We start from the raw sequence: 18826 nt of genomic DNA, 5'->3' as shown, positions 1-18826 counted from the left end.
CTGGTCTGACGGTCTTGCTCTAAAAAAAGTTAATGTCTAACCCTGCATTGTAATTCATTTTCTGTCCAATACAAATCGTAGAAATGATAAAATGATCCTTATATGTTGCCCTGGTATATTAGAGAGTCTACTGAGTTGAAACAATTTACAATTTTTCCAATTTAGTTTCAAAACAACATGATTTTTCCCCTAACAGGACCCAGCCTCATTCCCAAGAAGCTGAAAATTCTCAATCAAGAGAAACAGAACATTTTGTTTTCAAATTCAAGAGGTTGAACTAACAAGTAGGCCTCTATATCTGTGTTCAAACCACGTTGATTTAAGACTTCTTTTAAAACAATTATTACTCTTAACAAATGTGCGTAACAATTTGTTGTCCTTATTAGTATTTAGAATAGAGTGAATACCCGGCTGTAGGTCTGCTTGTTCCCCTTGAGAATGAACGAGGAGTTGTTGCGGATGATACCCCACACTAAATCTGCTGACACTGACATCTTGGAAACTGGAAAAATAAAAACATAGGTCAGGTCTTTGTGAATTCTGTGTTTGTGAGTGGATTTAAGGTGTTAAGGGACAGAATTACAATATAAACATAAAATGTCATTTTTGTGTTTGTTTCTATGCATAAGCCACTTAGAATTATGTTGTTTTTTATTCTTGTCACTCAGTTAACACTGCTTCTTACTATAAAATTAGTTGCAATGATTAAACTCTCAGCTTTATAACCTATAAGGGTTGCTGAGAGTTGCAATGCGCTGTCAATTGTTCAAAGGTGCAAAATTTGATCACCACTGCGAAGGCTAAGGAACACCAAAAGGTGGCAGTACACCAATCTTTTGCACATCTTGATATCTAATAATGATGTTGATACAATGTCAAATATTTAAACTGTTCCAAATAACACCATAAAAATGTCAACAAGAATAGTGCGTTGAAACATTGTGGTGTTTTTTAGGTTGCATGCAAAGGATATTGTCCGCAGGCTGCAATTCAGGTAGATTTAATGTGATTTTTAAGTTTATTTATCGCTTTCCTTAATTCATAACGAATGAGGTCTGTTAAGTGACACAGAATCGCTGCGTAGAACTGCAGTTGTGTTTATGAAGGTGTGCAAAGGGACTCTCAGAGGAGTACCGGTGAAACTCCACCATTGTCAGTAAAAAATATATAAAAAATTATATAGGAGGTTTTGGGGATTCCAATAATGACGTCACGTTTGCGCATGCTCAAATTTTGGCCGTCAAAACTGCGGCCATTCTGCTATTGTTTGCATTTGATGAACCGCATCGTCATATGGTTACAATCATATTCGCCACCCTTTTGAAGAACAAAAAATACTCAGAAATTGAAATTCTTTGAGATTAAATTGAATCCAATGAACAAACACAAATAAGGACGAAAACAAACAATCAATTGATTGATTTTATGTAATCAACATTAGAAACTGATTTGAACCTATTTGTCTGTAAAAACTTACATTGTTACAGATTAACTAAATCCTCTTGATAAATGTAAATGTTTTTATTTAATTGTTCACCTATTTCTTCACTCTTTGTTTCAGCATTATTAACCCAGTTTTTAATTGCCCCTTTATCCCATCCCAACCGATTATCTTGATATGATCGGATACTGTCCAGACAATTACTAAGTAAACAGTGCGTCATAAACCCAGGGACCTATCCTTGTATGACTCTGTATGGGGTCTCTGCATAAACCACATGTGTCTGGTCATTAAACACAATTTATGATACCTCCATGTCATCTCTTGGCATATTAAGTCAAAAATTTAACAGTAGCTTTAATAAAATATTTGAACATATTTTAAAAACATAGACATTTGTCCGAAATGGATTAACAGCTAGGAACTATTAAGTATATATATTAGCCAGTTTAAAAATAACAATATAGTGTTTAATAACTATACATTTAAAATATTGTACAAATTTACTGCTACACAATTAATGTATTTAACGGGTACCTGCAAATGTAAACTCTGCTATTATGTGTAAAGATCATGCGTTACTGCAGCGTGTTCAAAACATCATCATGAAAACAAGCAATTGTGTTTGGTCATTATAGGGATATAAAATACTTGCGTAAAATAAATTAAATGTGTAGATTTATGGTATCATAAAATGCTAGATTTGTATCGCTCATTATCAATTGTAATGAGTTTTCAATATACATGTACATGCAAAGACAGTTCAATTTGCAAAATATGCAGGTGTTTTTTCAAGTTGAATGCTTAAATTTATTAATATTTTCATTCAATGTAAACGAAACGAAAATTCATTCAATGTAAAAGAAAATTAAAACTACGTTTCAAGATTGAAATGTATTGAGCTATTTTAGGGCTTTGTTTTATAACTGATTCAATGCACTTCTTACACTAAATTTCAATCGCTGATAAAAAATAACACTATCGCATCCACACCACTTATAATAATATTCAAATTATTATGTTTTATTCTTTTTGAAATATCATTTATTAAAGTCTTACTTAAAAAAGAATACCTGTGTTTATAGTTTTGTTTTGTGAAATTGTAAGTATTAAGTCTTCCGACGACCTTTACTCTGATACAATGTAATTTGCCGCGATCGAGAAGTTGACGGCCGATCTATTTTTAGTAAAGGAAAACCCCACTTGTGACGTCACACAAAAACCTCCTATTTGTTGCCATAGCAACCAGAATTTCTGACGTAGGAACAGAATGAAATGACTTGCATAATCCCCATATTGCCATCTATCCATGTTTCAAGTTTCATGAAAAAATATTAATAACTTTAAAAGTTATCACAGGATCCAGAAAAGTGTGACGGATTGACAGTCACAGACAGACGGAGTGCAAACCACAATTTAAGTCCCCTCCGGTTTCACTGGTAGGGGACAAAAATAGGCAATTGGATTGGTCAAATAAAAACAATGCATGCAAGCATGACCAAGTAAAATATATTATACTGTACTGTGATTTAAATGTTTAATATTGACTGAGCTGAAGCTGTGAGATTGTTTAATTTCTCTTACTCTTAGAATTAGATAGAGCAATAATCAACATGTTAGCATTGTTACAGAACCAGATTTCCAATCAAACCAGACTCGCAGTATATAAATCAACGCTAGATGCTTTATATACGATGCAATCTTTTTGTAAATCTGTTAACTGGTTTCTAGCCTAATAAAGCGTGTGTCCAGCGATAAAATGTGGGTGGGGAAACGATATTTTATCTAGAAATCTTTTATGATATTGAAAATATGTTATATTTAAACGCACTTAGGCTAAATTGGAGCCTTTAATACGAAATATGTTTGAGAGAACAGTATATGGTTGTAAATGTTTCTATAACAACCCAACTTTTAAGAGCAATCTATTCACGTGTTTACCAATTTTCGGGAGCTGACGGAAAGAAAGAAAGTAGTTCAGAAATAGCTAGTTTCGAAAACTTTTTAACATAAGTTTCACAATTTGCTTTTTAAAGGTATATGACATTTACAACCAATAAATTAAAGTGTCGTTTAGTCTTTTTTGTACGAAACTACAATAATCATTAGAACAATATTACCGCACTATTTCGTGCAATAGTATCTATATGAAAGATTAAATTACGCGAAAGAAAAAGGTTATTGTGCACTAATTGCAGTTTAGAGCGCTTTGTTATATTATCCTTTCTGCAAGAAGTATTTGGTTTGACAAGTCTGCTTCATTTGTATGATATGATAAATAAATCGCACAGTTATTATCCGACGTAAAAGGTATCCAAATATGATACCTTTTTTAAAGAAAAAAATGTCTCAAAGCGTTTCAATGAAATAGTTTTTACATCAGCACAGGGACCTATACATTGTTTGTATAGGTCCCTGATCAGCATGACAAGAAGTGTTACGTTGCGATTCAGAACTCGACACTTATCATGTAGTAGCTTAATAATTTTAACACGAGATATTTCAGGTTGCTATTCAATAGATGCTCCTAGATGTAAACGTATAACTTTTTTGAAAGATGAGATACCCATTACAAATATACCTTCATTGACGCCATAACCATTTATTGACGTCTTTCGTAGCTTCATCTGTTACGCTAAGAAATTTGAAGCGAGATATACATATGACGGGGTCATCTTTGGTTCTTTAAAGCGAATTAAAAACGGATACATAAATTCATAGTTCATCACAATTAACCGATTATACAATTCAAGCGACGAGACCTACCAGGGAATATTATACAATGGAATAAATCACAGAACGCACTTGTACCGGACAGTCTCTGTGGGGAATCAATTGTAACAATTGTTCCGCGGTCGGAGACATATGCCCCCCCCCCCCAACAGGTCTTTGAACTAGTCACCCCAATTTCAATAGGGGTCATCTACTGTCCAAGGCCAATTCGCATGTGAAGTATCACGCCAATCGGTCAATTTGTTGATGAGTTATTGATCGGAAACAATTTTCACACTTATTGTGACAGTGACCTTGACCTTAGACATAGTGACCCAAATTTCGATAGGGGTCATCTACTGTCCAAGGTCAATGTGCATGGGAAGTATCAAGCAAATCGGTCGATTCGTTGACCAGTTATTGACAAGAAACGCTTTTCCCACTTATTGTGCCACTGACCATAACCTTTGAGCTAGTTACCCCAGTTTCAATAGGGGTCATCTACTGTCCAAGGCAAATGCACATGGGAAGTATCAAGCCAATCGGTGAATCAGTTGACGAGTTATTGATTGGAAACGATTTTACTCTTAATGTGTAACAGTGACCTTGACCTTTGACCTAGTGACCCCAATTTCAAAAGGGGTAATCTACTGTCCCAGGCCAATGCACATGTTACGTATCAAGCCAATCGGTCGATTCGTTGACGAATTATTGATCGAAAACGATTTTCACACTAAGTGTGATAGTTCCCTTGGCCTAGTGACCCCAATTTCAATAGGAGTCATCTACAAGGCCAATGCGCGTGTTAAGTATCATGCCAATCGGTCAATTTGTTGACGAGTTATTGATCGCAAACAATTTTCAATTATCGTGAGTGACCTTGACCTTAGACCTAGTGACCCCAATTGCAAAAGGTGTCATCTCCAAGGCCAATGCACATGGGAAGTATCAAGCCAATTGGGCGCTTTGTTGAAGAGTTATTTATCAGAAACGCTTTTCCCACTTATTGTGCCAGTGACCACAACCTTTGACCTAGTGGCCCCTATTTCAATAGAGGTCATCTACTGTCCAAGGCCAATGTACATGGGAAGTATCAAGCCAATCGGTGAATCAGTTGACGAGTTATTGATTGGAAATGATTTTACTCTTAATGTGTAACAGTGACCTTGACCTTTGGTCTACTGATCCCAATGTCAATGGGGGTCATCTACTGTCCAAGGCCAATGCACATGTGAAGTATCAAGCAAATCAGTCAATATGTTGACGAGTTATTGATTGGAAACGATTTTCACACTTAGTGTGATTAGTCATCTTGACCTTTGACCTAGTGACCCCAATTTTAATAGGGATCATCTCCTGTTCAAGGTCAATGCACATGTGAAGTATCAAGTCAATCAGTCATTCGTTGACGAGTTATGGATCGGAAACGATTTTCACACTTCGTGATAGTGAACTTGACCTTTGACCTAGTCACCCAAATTTCAATAGGGATCATCTACTGTCCAAGGCCAATGCACATGTGAAGTATCAAGATAATCGGTCAATTCGTTGAAGAGTTATTGATCAGAAATGATTTTCACACTTAGTGTGATGGTGACCTTGACCTTTGACCCTCATTTTATTAGGGGCCATCTACTGTCCAAGACCTATGCACATGTTAAGTATCAAGTCATTCGGTCAATAGGTTGATGAGTTATTGATCCGAAACGATTTTCACACAAAGTGTGATAGTGACCTTGACTTTTGACCTAGTGCCCTCATTTTCAATAGAAGTCATCTACTGTCCAAGGCCAATGCACGTGCGAAGTATCAAGCCAATTGGTCGATTCATTGATGAGTTATTGATCGGAAACCACTAAGTGTGATAGTGACTTGACCTTTGACCTAGTGACCTCAATTTCAATAAGGGTCATCTACTGTCCAAGGCCAATGAACATGTAAAGTATCAAGCCAATCAGTCAATTTGTTGACGAGTTATTGATCGGAAACAAACTGGTCTACCAACATCCAGCAAAACAATATACCCCTTCTTCGAAGAGGGGCATAACAACAAATGATCGTCTTCGATGCAACAAAACTACCACACAAAGCGAGCGTGTATTGAAATGTATCGTTTTGCATCAACACTGTGGTGTCTGCAGGTCTGCCAGCAGATAACAACACCCAAAGTAGATAACAGACACGACAAATGCCATCGTATGGCGTCCTAAGGCAAGCCTATTTGTTGCATGTTTGCTCAAAGAAAACTTCTTGCAGACTGAATTCCTTGCGTTTGTACATTGATAAGGCATGTTTACATTCTGCACTGTATGAGGTTCATTATCAATATTAGCATGTCCAGGTCTCACTTTACCAAAGATCTCGATGGTCAACCAAAAAAGCTTACAAAAAAGAGACGACATGTGATGATCAAAGAAATAATTACACTTTGTTATACTGTTTATTGCAAAGTAACAATGCTGGTTTATTATACCTTATTGAGCAGATGAAACAGATCGAAATGTGTAATATAATGGAAGGCTTTTTATACCTACAAATACATATCTTGACTTGACATATTTACCGTTGTATGTCATATTTGACATCAAATCTCAAAACTGGACATCATCACACTTTATTGGCATCTTATCTGAGAACAAAATCTTAGGACCCATATCAATACATGTACTTAAAGGGATCTTTTCACGCTTTGGTAAATTGACAAAATTGAAAAAAGTTGTTTCAGATTCGTAAGTTTTCGTTTTAGTTATGATATTTGTGAGGAAACAGTAATACTGAACATTAACCATGCTCTAATATAGCCATTATATGCATCTTTTGACGATTTTAAAACCTAAAAATTATAAAGCGTTGCAACGCGAAACGATTGAATAATTTGGAGAGTTCTGTTTTTGTCGTTAAATTTTGTGAAACTACGAAGATTGCTTATATAGCGTATAAAATACGTCAAGAATGTGTACTCGGCGGAATAGCTCAGTAGGCTAAAGCGTTTTTACTTCAGGACTCTGGCAGGACTCCAGGGGTCACTGGTTCGAAACCTGCTCCGGGCAATGTTCTTTTCCTTTTTTAAATTTTTTCTTGATTTTTTACTGGAGCTTTTATGATCCAATGTTTACATTTATCAATATAAAGCATTTAATGAATAAGTTAAAAAAATGCCAAAATCTGTGAAAAGGCCCCTTTAACATCCTCACTAAGCTGCTTAACATTATGTCTTAAAATTTCAAATGACATCAAAAATTTGAAACAACGTTTCCAAAACTTGACTTAACATAGCAACACTTGAAAAAAAAGCTTTTTACTAATTTATATTAACAATTAAAATATATATATTGTTTTAAGTGGTTCTTAAACAAACCCATGTTCCTCGTCAGGTTCTTCAATTCATTGTTATTTTTTTCAACTATGCAATTGTTTTAGAGGTCTGTGTTTTCTCTTATTATTGTTGGAGGGTTCGACAACTATTCCACTTTGTCAGAAGTTTAATAACTTTCCCACTATTGTCAAAGGTCCTTCATCTATCCCACTTTTGTCAGAAGTTTTATGACTATCTTACTATTGTCAGAGATTCTTCAACTATCCCACTATTATCAGAGGTTCTTCAACTATCCCACCATTGTCAAAGGTCCTTCAACTATCCCACTTTTGTCACAGGTTCTTCAACTATCCCACTTTTGTCAGAAGTTTTATGACTATCTTACTATTGGCAGAGGTCCTTCAACTATCCCACTATTGGCAGAGGTCCTTCAACTATCCCACTAGTATCAGGGGTTCTTCAGCTATCCCACTATTGGCAGAGGTTCTTCAACTATCCCACTGTTGTCAGAGGTCCTTAAACTACCCCACTGTTTTCAGAGGTCCTTCAACTATCCCATTGTTGTCAGAGGTCCTTGAACTATCACACTGTTGCCAGAGGTCCTACATCTATCCCACTATTACCAGAGGTCCTTCACCTACCCAACTGTTTTCAGAGGTCCTTCAACTATACCACTATTGTCAGAGGTCCTTCAACTATCCCACTATTGCCAGAGGTCCTTCAACTATCCCACTGTTGTCAGAGGTCCTTCAACTATCCCACCATTGTCAAAGGTTCTATTACTATCCCACCACTGTTAGAGGTTCTTCAAATATTCAACTAGTGTCAGAGGTCCTACAACTTTCCCACTAGTGTCAGAGGTCCTACAACTTTTCCACTAGTGTCAGAGGTTCTTCAACTATCCCACTATTGTCAGAGGTTCTTCATCTATCCCACTATTGTCAGAGGTTCTTCAATTATCATACTATTGTCAGAGGCTCTTAATCTATCCCACTATTGTCAGAGAATCTTCAACACTATCCCACTATTGTCAGCGAATCTCCACCTATCCCACTATTGTCAGAGGTTCTATGACTATCCCAGTATTGTCAGAGATTCTTCATCTATCCCACTATTGTCAGATGTTCTTTAATTATCCAACTTTTCTCAGAGATTCTTCAACTTGCCCACTTGTGCCAGAGATTTTTCAGTTTTCCTGCTATTATAAGAGGTACTTAAACTATCCCATTATTATCAGACATTATCATAATGCTGTCAGTTGATCTGCAATCTCAACATACCAACACACCATAGTATTAAAAAGCTGCCACTGTGTTATCAGGTAAACAATACAGAAAATTATTATTAACTATGTTTCACAGTTCAATGAAAAATGCATGTCTGCATTTAAACCATATGTTTAAATTAAAAGACAGTCTCAACTCCAAAATTTGCACACACAGCCATAGCATTCAACAGTCTTGCATATATCATTTTCTTCAGCTGACGCTATTTTCATATTTAACAGATTTTCAGTCCACAAACACTGAAATCATATTTACTGTTAGTTGGTATTCAATCATAGCCACTGTCAATCACTCTCATTGTGATTTGTTCAATTACATTAACAGGGATTTTCTTATTTTACTTTCACTGTTGAATGGCAGCCTCATCCCAGGGTCCATGAATGTTGCTGAAAACAAAAAAAAACATTTGTCCTACTGAGAATATTCAACAACAAGTTAATTCGGTGCTTCAAGGTATCAGTGAATATTAAAAAATATTATAATTATACAACAAAAAGCGCAAAAACATGAAAAAGTGTGAATCATTAACAAAGTGACTTACTGAAACAAAAAATCTAAATAAGCCTCTTAAAAGGTAAAGATTAAAGAACCATAAACAAGAAACCGTTTTTAATCCTTCATGACACACAATATAACCATTTGGGCAAGTTCTTGGACCATGGCCTTTAAATTTTGCCTTGACCTTAGGCATAGTAACATGCTATAAAAAAGGTTTGCAACAGGAACATTTTTCTCTGTTGACCTTTATGTACCTGTCACCCCAAAATAATTGATTTCGTGTTGAATTTGCATCAATTCTTTTGAAGGAAATTGAGTTTTTTTTATGAAAACCTATAACGATTGTAAAGATTTAACAAAAACTCCGTGGTCAAATACAGATGCCCCGCCAAACACAGGGCTTTGACACAGGATTTTTTGCAACAAAAATGACCATAAGAGTTAATGTTATCATATTGGTGTGACTTAGCCACTTATATAAGTTTTAAATTGACACAGAATTATGAACTTCTGTTAAATCATGATGTCACAATGATCAATTAAAATCGCTTAATCATTGTTGGATGAGAAATGCAACAAAAATCGATTTTCTTTCGGGAAAATCTTTGTCCCTGATTTAGATAATTATTCAAAAGATTGAAATTCAAAGTATGAGGCCCATTACTCAATCCTTTGATGAAATATCAAACAGAAAGCAATTTAACACTTAATTTAAAACTTAATTTCAAAATGACCTTGACCTTTCAATAGGGATCCTCTACTGTCAAAGGCCAACACACAAGTGAAGTATCAAGCCAATCAGTCTATTCGTTGACAAGTCATTGATCGGACACGATTTTCAAACTTATTAAGACAGTGACCTTTGACTGAGTGACCCCAATTTCAATAGAAGTCATCTACTGTCCAAGGCAATGCACATGGGAAGTAAATGTATCAAGCCAAAAAAAAAACAATTTTATACTTGGTGTAACAGTGACCTTGACGTTTGACCAAGTGATCCCAATTTCAATAGGGGGCCATCTACTGTTCAATGCCAATGCAAATTGGAAGTATCAAGCAAATTGGTCCCTCCATTCACAAGTAATTGATTGGAAACAATATTCACTCTTGACAGGTGTGACAGTGACCTTGACCTTTGACCTAGTGACATCAATTTCAATAAGGGTCATCTACTGGCAAAAGCCAATGCACATGGGAAGTACCAAGCCAATTGGCCATACTGTTCGCAAGTTATTGATCAGAAATAAACTGGTTTATCGACAGACTGATAGACTGACCGCCATCAAGCAAAACAATATACCCCCACTTCTTCTGAGGCATAATCAAAATATGTTTATGTGCATAGTCTTTAAATTACAATCTATTGATATACTAGATATAAAGTGAGTATTCTTTGCTGTTTTTTGGGTACAAAATGTGGTGTACCATATAAACTAAGTTTAGAGGCTATGCTATGCTATTGTTTTGCATAGAAACACTATGCCTAATAATCACCAAAAATCATTATTAAAAGGGTAATTTGTATGAGTTTTTTTTATATTTAGGTCTATAAGATTTTCCTAGAAACAATTTCTTTAGAATTAATTTTTTAATTCTGCTTGTGACCTGGACAAATGAATTTCTGAAGGAATCTGAATAAAACTCACTTCTTGTACGTTTGCAGCCAAATTAGCCAGGCTGGACACAATAGAGTGATGAATACGATGGCCAGCGCTAGGAGCACTGTAGCGGTAAGGGAGATACAGCTGACCAGTAGCAGGGTCACCATGGCAACCAATGTGGTCATCAAAACATGACAACAGGACACCGCTTGCTGTAAACAGAGAAGGATGTTGAATGTTTTCAGATGACAGAAAATGAGACTTGTTATTCAATGCAGATTCCAAGGTTTAAAACCATAGAACATTTCCTTGTTTAGTTTTTATTTATAATTATGAAACTTTTTGTAAATTAGATCTATGAAGTAAACCAACACTTTGCTTAACAATATGAAAGCCCATCCATAACATAATATGGTAATGTGAATGTCCATACGACAGCACAGGACAAATTGACAATCTTTATTCATAATTTGCTAAAGAAATACAATCAGATTCAATCCATTACAAGTAAGTGTTGACCAGTTAGATGTACTAGTGACACTTAATTGTAAGTAAGTACTAAAAGTCAGAAATAAAGCCTGGGCCTGTATTCACAAACATTTTTAGTCTAAATTATAGACTCTGACTTAAATATTTCCCAAAATATCAATTTACTAGACATCTCAAATCACGCTTAACTAGCAAATTCATTGAATTGATATTCCCCGCCAATATGCTTCTGGACACTCATACCAAGTTTCAATAAATCCGCCAAAGATATGGCTCTGGACACACACAAAAACATTTTTTCAAGATACAAAGGGCCATAACTCTCTTATTATCAAATGGTGTGCAATACCATTTGGCGTGCATCATCCTATTATCCATATATACTCATACCAAGTTTCAATGAAATCCACCTAAGCACTTCCAAGATATGGCTCCGGACGGACAGACGGACTGAAAGACGGACGGAAGAACAACGCCAAAACAATATCCCTCTGTCTATGGCAGGGGATAATGAATGAAAAGTGATCTTTGTGTATTTCTGTTTATTTTAAATGCATTTGTTTAAATGATACGAATGATTGATAAAACAATATTTTTATTTGTTTCTTAAACCTGATTCCATAATTTAGACTTACAATGTTGGTGATTTTGAGCCCAGTATTCCTTTCAAGCAAAATGGATCCAATTGAATTAAATGATCCACCCATTCATTCGATTACTTTTGGAAAGGCTGTACTGATATTGCTTTGAAAATATAAAAGCAATTAAATGAGTCGCATTCTGAGAAAACTGGGCATAATGCCTGTGCGTAAAGTGTAGTCCCAGATTAGCCTGTGCAGTCTGCACAGGCTAATCAGGGAGACACTTTCTGCCTAAATTGGATTTTTGCTAAGAAGAGACTTCATTTAAAAGAAACATGTCATAAAAGCGGAAAGTGTCGCCCCTGAATAGCCCGTGCGGACTGCACAGGCTAATCTGGTATGACACTTTACGCACAGGCATTATGCCCAGTTTTCTCAGAACACGACTCAAATAAAATGGAACATTAATCACTGTACCCGTAAGTTTCTTCTTAGTGCAGGCCATAAAGCAAAAAGTTCCACTGCAAACGTAACAGTCGCAAACGAGTGCAAAGTGGTTTGTAACCTTGACGCAAGACACACTGATGCAAACAGTCCAGCATTCAACGACAAAACACCAGAAACCCTGAAAATGTGCAAATAAACTGTTATATTTTGTCCTCCTTATTTTAACAATTTGTCATGTTTTATGTAAAAGTCCTTCTGTCATAATTGCTTGGTCCTTGATCTACAAATTAATTACTAAATTCCAGTCTTGCACAAGAGGACTAAGTTGGTTTCCAACACATTAGTTTTATGCTTAACTCTTTAAGTGTTTTACAGCATTTCAATTGTTTTCATGACAATTTTTTTAATCTATGCATCCATTCAACTTGTTCATTTTACCATGTTAATCACTCTCCCAAACAAATCATTTTTACTTGTATTATAAAATTAATTTTCAAATGCATGTATTTTTTATTTCCCTTATTTTTTTGACAGTGAAAATCTTGCCATGAAAAGATAAAATAAATAAATATGGAACAGATTTTTCCTGCCAATTTTTCAAAATAATTTTGGTGCCATTATCAGTGCAAATTTATTTTACAAGCAAATTCATTGAATCAATATCACCTGCCAAATTAATTTTGTTTATACATGGATGAAAATTTCTTTTAATTGGTACAATCCTTAATAAAATAAATAAGTGTAGGATAATTGGCTGTATCGTTTCAATTCTTCTCATTGATATCTATAAATCCATGAACTTTCATGTTGAAATCTTGTATCATATCTGAGATAGAGCCCTGAACCTTACATCATACAAAAACAACAAAGGGCAATAACTCTTATTTAAGAAAGGGTTATGGTTCTTGTGCAAAGCTATTCTTGGCATTGATATCTATACACCTATGAAGTTTCATGTTGGTATCTTAAATAGTTTCTGAAATATAGCCATGAAAAGGGTGTGACAGACTTACAGACTGACAGATGGACGGACAACGCCATTTCTATATCCCTCCGCCTTTGGCGCTTTGGTGGGGGATTAAAATGAATATTAATTTTTAATGTGCTTTGTGGATGTGTACTTTGTCTTACATTGGGGCACTAGTCCCGTAGTCATGGAAAAGAAGGTTGGCAATTAGCATTACAGTCGTCATTGCGTAAATGGTGTCTGTTGCTATGGTTTCCGTCAGAGATACAAGAATTGGGGATAGGCAGTAACTGAAGCCAGCAAATATCAGGAATGTTTTCAGGTCATCAGCGACTGAAATTAGAAGAATACTGTAAATTGCAATACATTTTTGTAATCATATCAAATATCATTTAATGTAAACTCTTTCAGTTCCAGATTGACAGCAAATATAAATATAACAAGAGCACCGCATAACGGGTGCCGCGCTCGGCTACGGGTGAAGTTTTGAATAAATTAAAGTTTGTCAGAATTTTTTATTTTTTTTAAAGGTCACAGTGACCTTGACTTTTGACCTAATGACCCAAAAATGGGTGAGGCGTGTAGAACTCATCGCATCTACATATGAAGTTTCAAAGTTGTAGGTGGAAGCAATTTGATTTTAGAGCCAATGTTCAAAACCTTAACAAAATGTTAAGGTTTTAGCACGAAGCGGACGTCAGACGGCGCACGTCAGACGGCCGACGACACAACGAGCTGACTATGACAATACCTCCGGTTTTCTCCGAAAACGCCGAGCTTATAAATTAGAATTAACATGATAAAAATTTTGTTTCTGAACTTAAACTGTGTAAAATATGATCATCGCAAACAGATTATACGAAAAAAAGTTTGAGATGTCCATGTTAAGGGAACTGTTTTTTTTGTCATCCAAAAAATGGAGAAAGCTGGCCAGAAACGGACCACAGGCGTAGATGAGATAAAAGGTTAAAATGTTCCATGCGCACTCTGAAAAAGTTCTGATAAAGTACTTAAGAATGAAACTTGAGTGTCTCTTGAGCCTAGGCACTTACAAGATCTGTCAGACTGGATCCTTCCAACTGATGTCAGCAAACAATGGACAAGGTATCCCAGTAGACAAAGGCCCCCAGAGACTGACACCAGCGTCTCGGCTTGCAGGAGTTGCATGTCCATAAACAGGAAGACCACCACAAATATACACACGCTGTAAAAACATAGATAATGGCATGTTCATGTCTCAATAGTACATAGATTATCAAACAATTTCAATAAATGAAGAATACAGTTTAAACAAGTCAAGCAATATGGTCCCCTAACGTTGAAACTCAACTCCACCATTTTCAGCAATATTTCTAGTATATTTGTTGCCATAGCAACCATAATTCTTGACCCAAGAACAAAATGAAATGACGTGCATAATCTCCATATTGCAATCTATCTATGTTTCAATTTTCATAAAAAAATATGAAGAACTTTCAAAGTTTTCGCAGGATCCACCACTTTCAGCAATATTTCTAGTGTATTTGTTGCAATAGCAACCAGAATTATTGACGTAGGAACAAAATGAAATGACATGCATTTCCATAATGCAATCTATCCATGTTTCAAGTTTCATGAAAAAAAAATGAAAAAAGTTATCGCAGGATCCAGAAAAGTGTGACAGACCGACTGACTGACAGGCAAAACATAATTCCCCTCCGGTTTTACCGGTAGAGGACAAAAAAACAAACATGCCTATGCCACTTACCAGGTTTTCAACACTTCCGTTATGAATTAAATTTCAATAATTGTGCAATCTTAAGCTAAGTTTCCATTCCTACACACATTGCATAGAATACCTTAAGCTTATTTAAACGCTCTCAATTTTTCTGGGCCTTGATGTGGAACTTGATGTCTATAGGGGAGATCTAAAGAACGCTCCCACGGTGGGGATCAAACCCTTGACCTCCCGATCTTTAGGCGGACACCATATCCACTGCACCACTGCCACCTTCTAACACACAACATTTGAACCGACCCCAGTTTTTGAGCAGCAGCATTTTTTTCTATAGAAAGTGACCTTAACCCTGTTCCAAATGCTTCGATTGCTTGGTCTGAATGTAAGCTTTCTAAACCTTTCATAGCAATTTCCTCATAAAAACTAAAATTATTGCGCAGACCTTAACCAGAACAGCCCCAAGCTAATCCCAAGCTATCTTTGCTTGTATGCTACCTACACACAAATGTAAGCATAAAACCTCCATCTAAACTTAAGCTATTGAACATAAACAGGTTTTCTAATTTTCATTATGGTGACCTGAGCTTGACCCTTCTAAACATTAATACAATCTTAAGCTAGGTCTTCAAGTTAGCCTGCCATATCCAAAGTTGAATCAAGATTGGTCAATGTAAACTACCAGTAGATTTATTATTCGCAAACCAACTGCTTGATGTTTTTCTATTTTTAGAAACACTGACCTAGACCTTGACACAACAAGCCCCAAATGTGATTCCAAGGTTTTGTCTTAATGTGAGCTACCTGCAATACAATTTCATTGCAATCCAAACTCAAGTTGTTGAGCATAAACTGTTGTTTTTCTTTTTTTTAGTAACACTGACCTTGATCCGACTAACTCCAAATACATTCCTAAGCTAGATCTCCATTTAAATCACTTTGTCCCAAATTTCGCCAAGATTTGTCAATGCAGACTAAACCTATTGACTGAGAATCATCCATTGGATGCAGGGTACCTGCCATACCTCAACCGAGTAACCAGGGTATTAAAGCTTATATGAAGACCTGGTTGAAGATCTGCTGTTTTTTCATTGTTGAATATGTCGCCAGTTATAAAACAGTATTTAAGTAATATCAAAGAGGTCAGTAAACCATTTTTTGCACACTTTCGAAGGGCAAGATTGGTCAATCTTAGCCATTAATCAGTAATAAGAGCACATAACTATCATGTTCCCGTAACAGCTGCTTTTCTTCAAAGAAATTTACAACCAAACCGCAAAAGTCTGGTTTCGATTCAAACTACGAGTTCACAACTCCAACTGCCATTTGAGCTTCGATACGAGTTGCACAGAAGAGTTATTTGGTAATGTATTCCTTTTCACTCTACTAGTGCTAAAACAAACATGAGTAACATCATACAGTTGACTTAAACCAAATACAAACCTGCATAGCTGCTGAACAATAACTCCTGATTCAATCACAACTGTCCAATAGTCATATGTTCGAGTGTAGACTGAAATTAAAAAAATATTTAATTATAATTCATTTATACTGTTTTAAGTTATAATGCTGAATTAAATTAGGTAGAAAAACCTACTCTATTACCACCAAAGATGCAATTTCTATGCAACATATTGTCAATACCAAGAATGATATTGAAATGACATGTGTCTATGCTCATTTCAGTGTAGAGTGTAACATTGATTGTTGGGTGTCTTGCAACATATTGAGTCAATAATGCGTGTAACTATTAACCATGCCACACCATTACTGCTGATCTTTAGTGTCCCAAGCCACTGCATGGTCATACCCCTACCAAAAATGGGCAAACTCAAGATGTGCTAGAATTACAGCACCATCAGTCTAATCAGTCATCCCAGCAAACGCAATCGATTGAAAACTTAGGCTGAGGATCTGCTGGCCCAAGAGCAGGCTGGATAAAGAGCTGGGCGTAGCACGTAGCACAGTGGAACAGATATTCAACTAGAGATTCATCATTGAAAAACACCTATAACTCCAACGTGAGCTCTTCCACAACTACATTGACTTTAAGAAAGCTTTCAACTGTGTGTGGCATGATGGCCTATGGAATGTTATGAGAGGATTCAACATTGACAAAGAGCTGGTGCAAGTCATCCAAGAACTCTACAGAAACACCAGCAGTGCAGAACTTCTCAATGGACAACAGGGGGACTTCTTGCGTAAGGGTTGTCTGCTATATACCGTCCTGTTTAAGATAATGCAGGAGAATCTTCATGACAACCACATCTCTATCTCCATCGGGGAAGACACATCTCCAATTTGTGATTCACTGATGGCATTGACCTCATCAGACCAGCAGTGACATTAAAGATCTCACCAACAGACTATGAAAAAGCAAGAGCATACGTAATGGAGCTCAGCACGGAGAAGTAAAAGATTATGGCGAACAGCACGACCAACATCATTGCAGACATCACAATGAACAGTGAGAAGCTAGAATAAGTGACCAGCTTCAAGTTCTTGGGTGCAAACCTATCTAAGAATGGTACCAGTACCGCTGAGGTCCAAATAAGAATTGCCATGGCGACCGCAGCGATGGACAGACTGCGCAGGTTGTGGACAAGCAGTTCCATCAGCTTACCCATCAAGAACAGACTCTACAAGTTCCTCGTAGTCTCCCACCTTGGCTGCGAGACTTGGACGCATCATGCATACACAAAACAAAGGCTAAAGGCATTGGAACATAAATGTCTCCGAAGACTGCTATGTTTTTTTATCTGCTAATAATGATTGAACTATGCACTGTAAACGTTGACCTTTGATCGGTCCATATGACCTTGTCATTTGAGATAGGGATACAGGCGTAACATGCGACAAATTGTCTTATGAATGTGAAAATTTCTTGAAAGCAATATTGAATGGCATGAAAGCCATAAAGTAAAAAGTTTCATGAAAAAATATTAAGAACTTTTAAAGTTATAGCAGGATCCAGAAAAAAAAACATTTTCAGCAGTATTTCTAGTCTATTTGTTGCCATAGCAACCAGAAATGTTGACGTAGGAACAAAATGAAATGACGTGCATAATGTCAATATTGCCATCTATCCATGTTTCAAGTTTCATGGAAAAATATGAAGAACTTTAAAAGTTATCGCAGGATCCAGAAAAAAAAACATCAGCAGTATTTCTAGTCTATTTGTTGCCATAGCAACCACAATTTTTGACGTAGGAAAAACACCATTTTCAGCAGTATTTCTAGTCTATTTGTTGCCATAGCAACCAGAAATGTTGACGTAGGAACAAAATGAAATGACGTGCATAATGCCCATATTGCCATCTATCCATGTTCCAAGTTTCATGAAAAAATAATAAGAACTTGTAAAGTTATCGCGATATCCAGAAAAGTGTGACGGACAGACTGACAGACGGAGCGCAAACCATAAGTCCCCTCCAGTGAAACCAGTAGAGGACTAATAATAGGGCTCTGGTCAACAATATTTATTGCCTCTCAAGCCCTGTGATGTCACTCAGTTGACTACAGTTTTCTCTTGTTTGCTTATTCCAACGATTCTTCAATAATTGATGAATCTGTTCCTGCCTTAAAATATACAACAATTGCTTACGATTTTTTCTCAATTCATCAAGAAAGCTGGCATCGACATAATGGTCGGGAAACCCTTGATCTTCATACAAAATCTTTTTCCATGATTTGACACCAGCCGCCATCGCGGTATCACGTGATTAGACTAGACTGAACATCGATTTTGCGGAATATGTGTTGTTCGGTAAAATA

General features: G+C 36.3%; 2 protein-coding genes across 3 annotated transcripts in view; both read right to left on the bottom strand.

Moving 5' to 3' along the window:
* LOC127837598 (60S ribosomal protein L28-like) overlaps positions 1 to 3445 on the bottom strand; it is a 30042-nt gene extending 26597 nt beyond the window's left edge. The window contains exons 1-2 of one of the 2 annotated variants that reach the window (XM_052364856.1): positions 3383 to 3445; positions 408 to 502 (exon numbers count right to left, since the gene is read on the bottom strand). In XM_052364856.1, the coding sequence (XP_052220816.1) occupies positions 408 to 494 (87 nt within the window). In that variant the 5' untranslated portion in view covers positions 495 to 502; positions 3383 to 3445. The remainder of the gene's footprint in view (positions 1 to 407; positions 503 to 3382) is intronic. The other variant, XM_052364855.1, reaches the window with a different exon arrangement.
* A 3134-nt stretch (positions 3446 to 6579) lies between these two features.
* Positions 6580 to 18815, bottom strand: LOC127837582 (phosphatidylinositol N-acetylglucosaminyltransferase subunit C-like). The gene is made up of 7 exons (XM_052364831.1): positions 18657 to 18815; positions 16496 to 16565; positions 14391 to 14542; positions 13503 to 13671; positions 12402 to 12549; positions 10900 to 11066; positions 6580 to 9141 (listed from the first exon to the last, which is right to left on the bottom strand). Exons 1-7 carry the CDS (start codon positions 18757 to 18759, stop codon positions 9099 to 9101), a joined length of 852 nt encoding a protein of 283 aa, XP_052220791.1. The 5' UTR covers positions 18760 to 18815; the 3' UTR covers positions 6580 to 9098.
* Between the last annotated feature and the right edge of the window lie 11 nt (positions 18816 to 18826).

This window comes from Dreissena polymorpha, chromosome 7 (assembly GCF_020536995.1).
Source record: "Dreissena polymorpha isolate Duluth1 chromosome 7, UMN_Dpol_1.0, whole genome shotgun sequence".
Taxonomy (NCBI): Eukaryota; Metazoa; Mollusca; class Bivalvia; order Myida; family Dreissenidae; genus Dreissena; species Dreissena polymorpha.
Note: the sequence above shows the minus strand (reverse complement) of the source record. Positions and strands in the feature narration are given on the sequence as shown.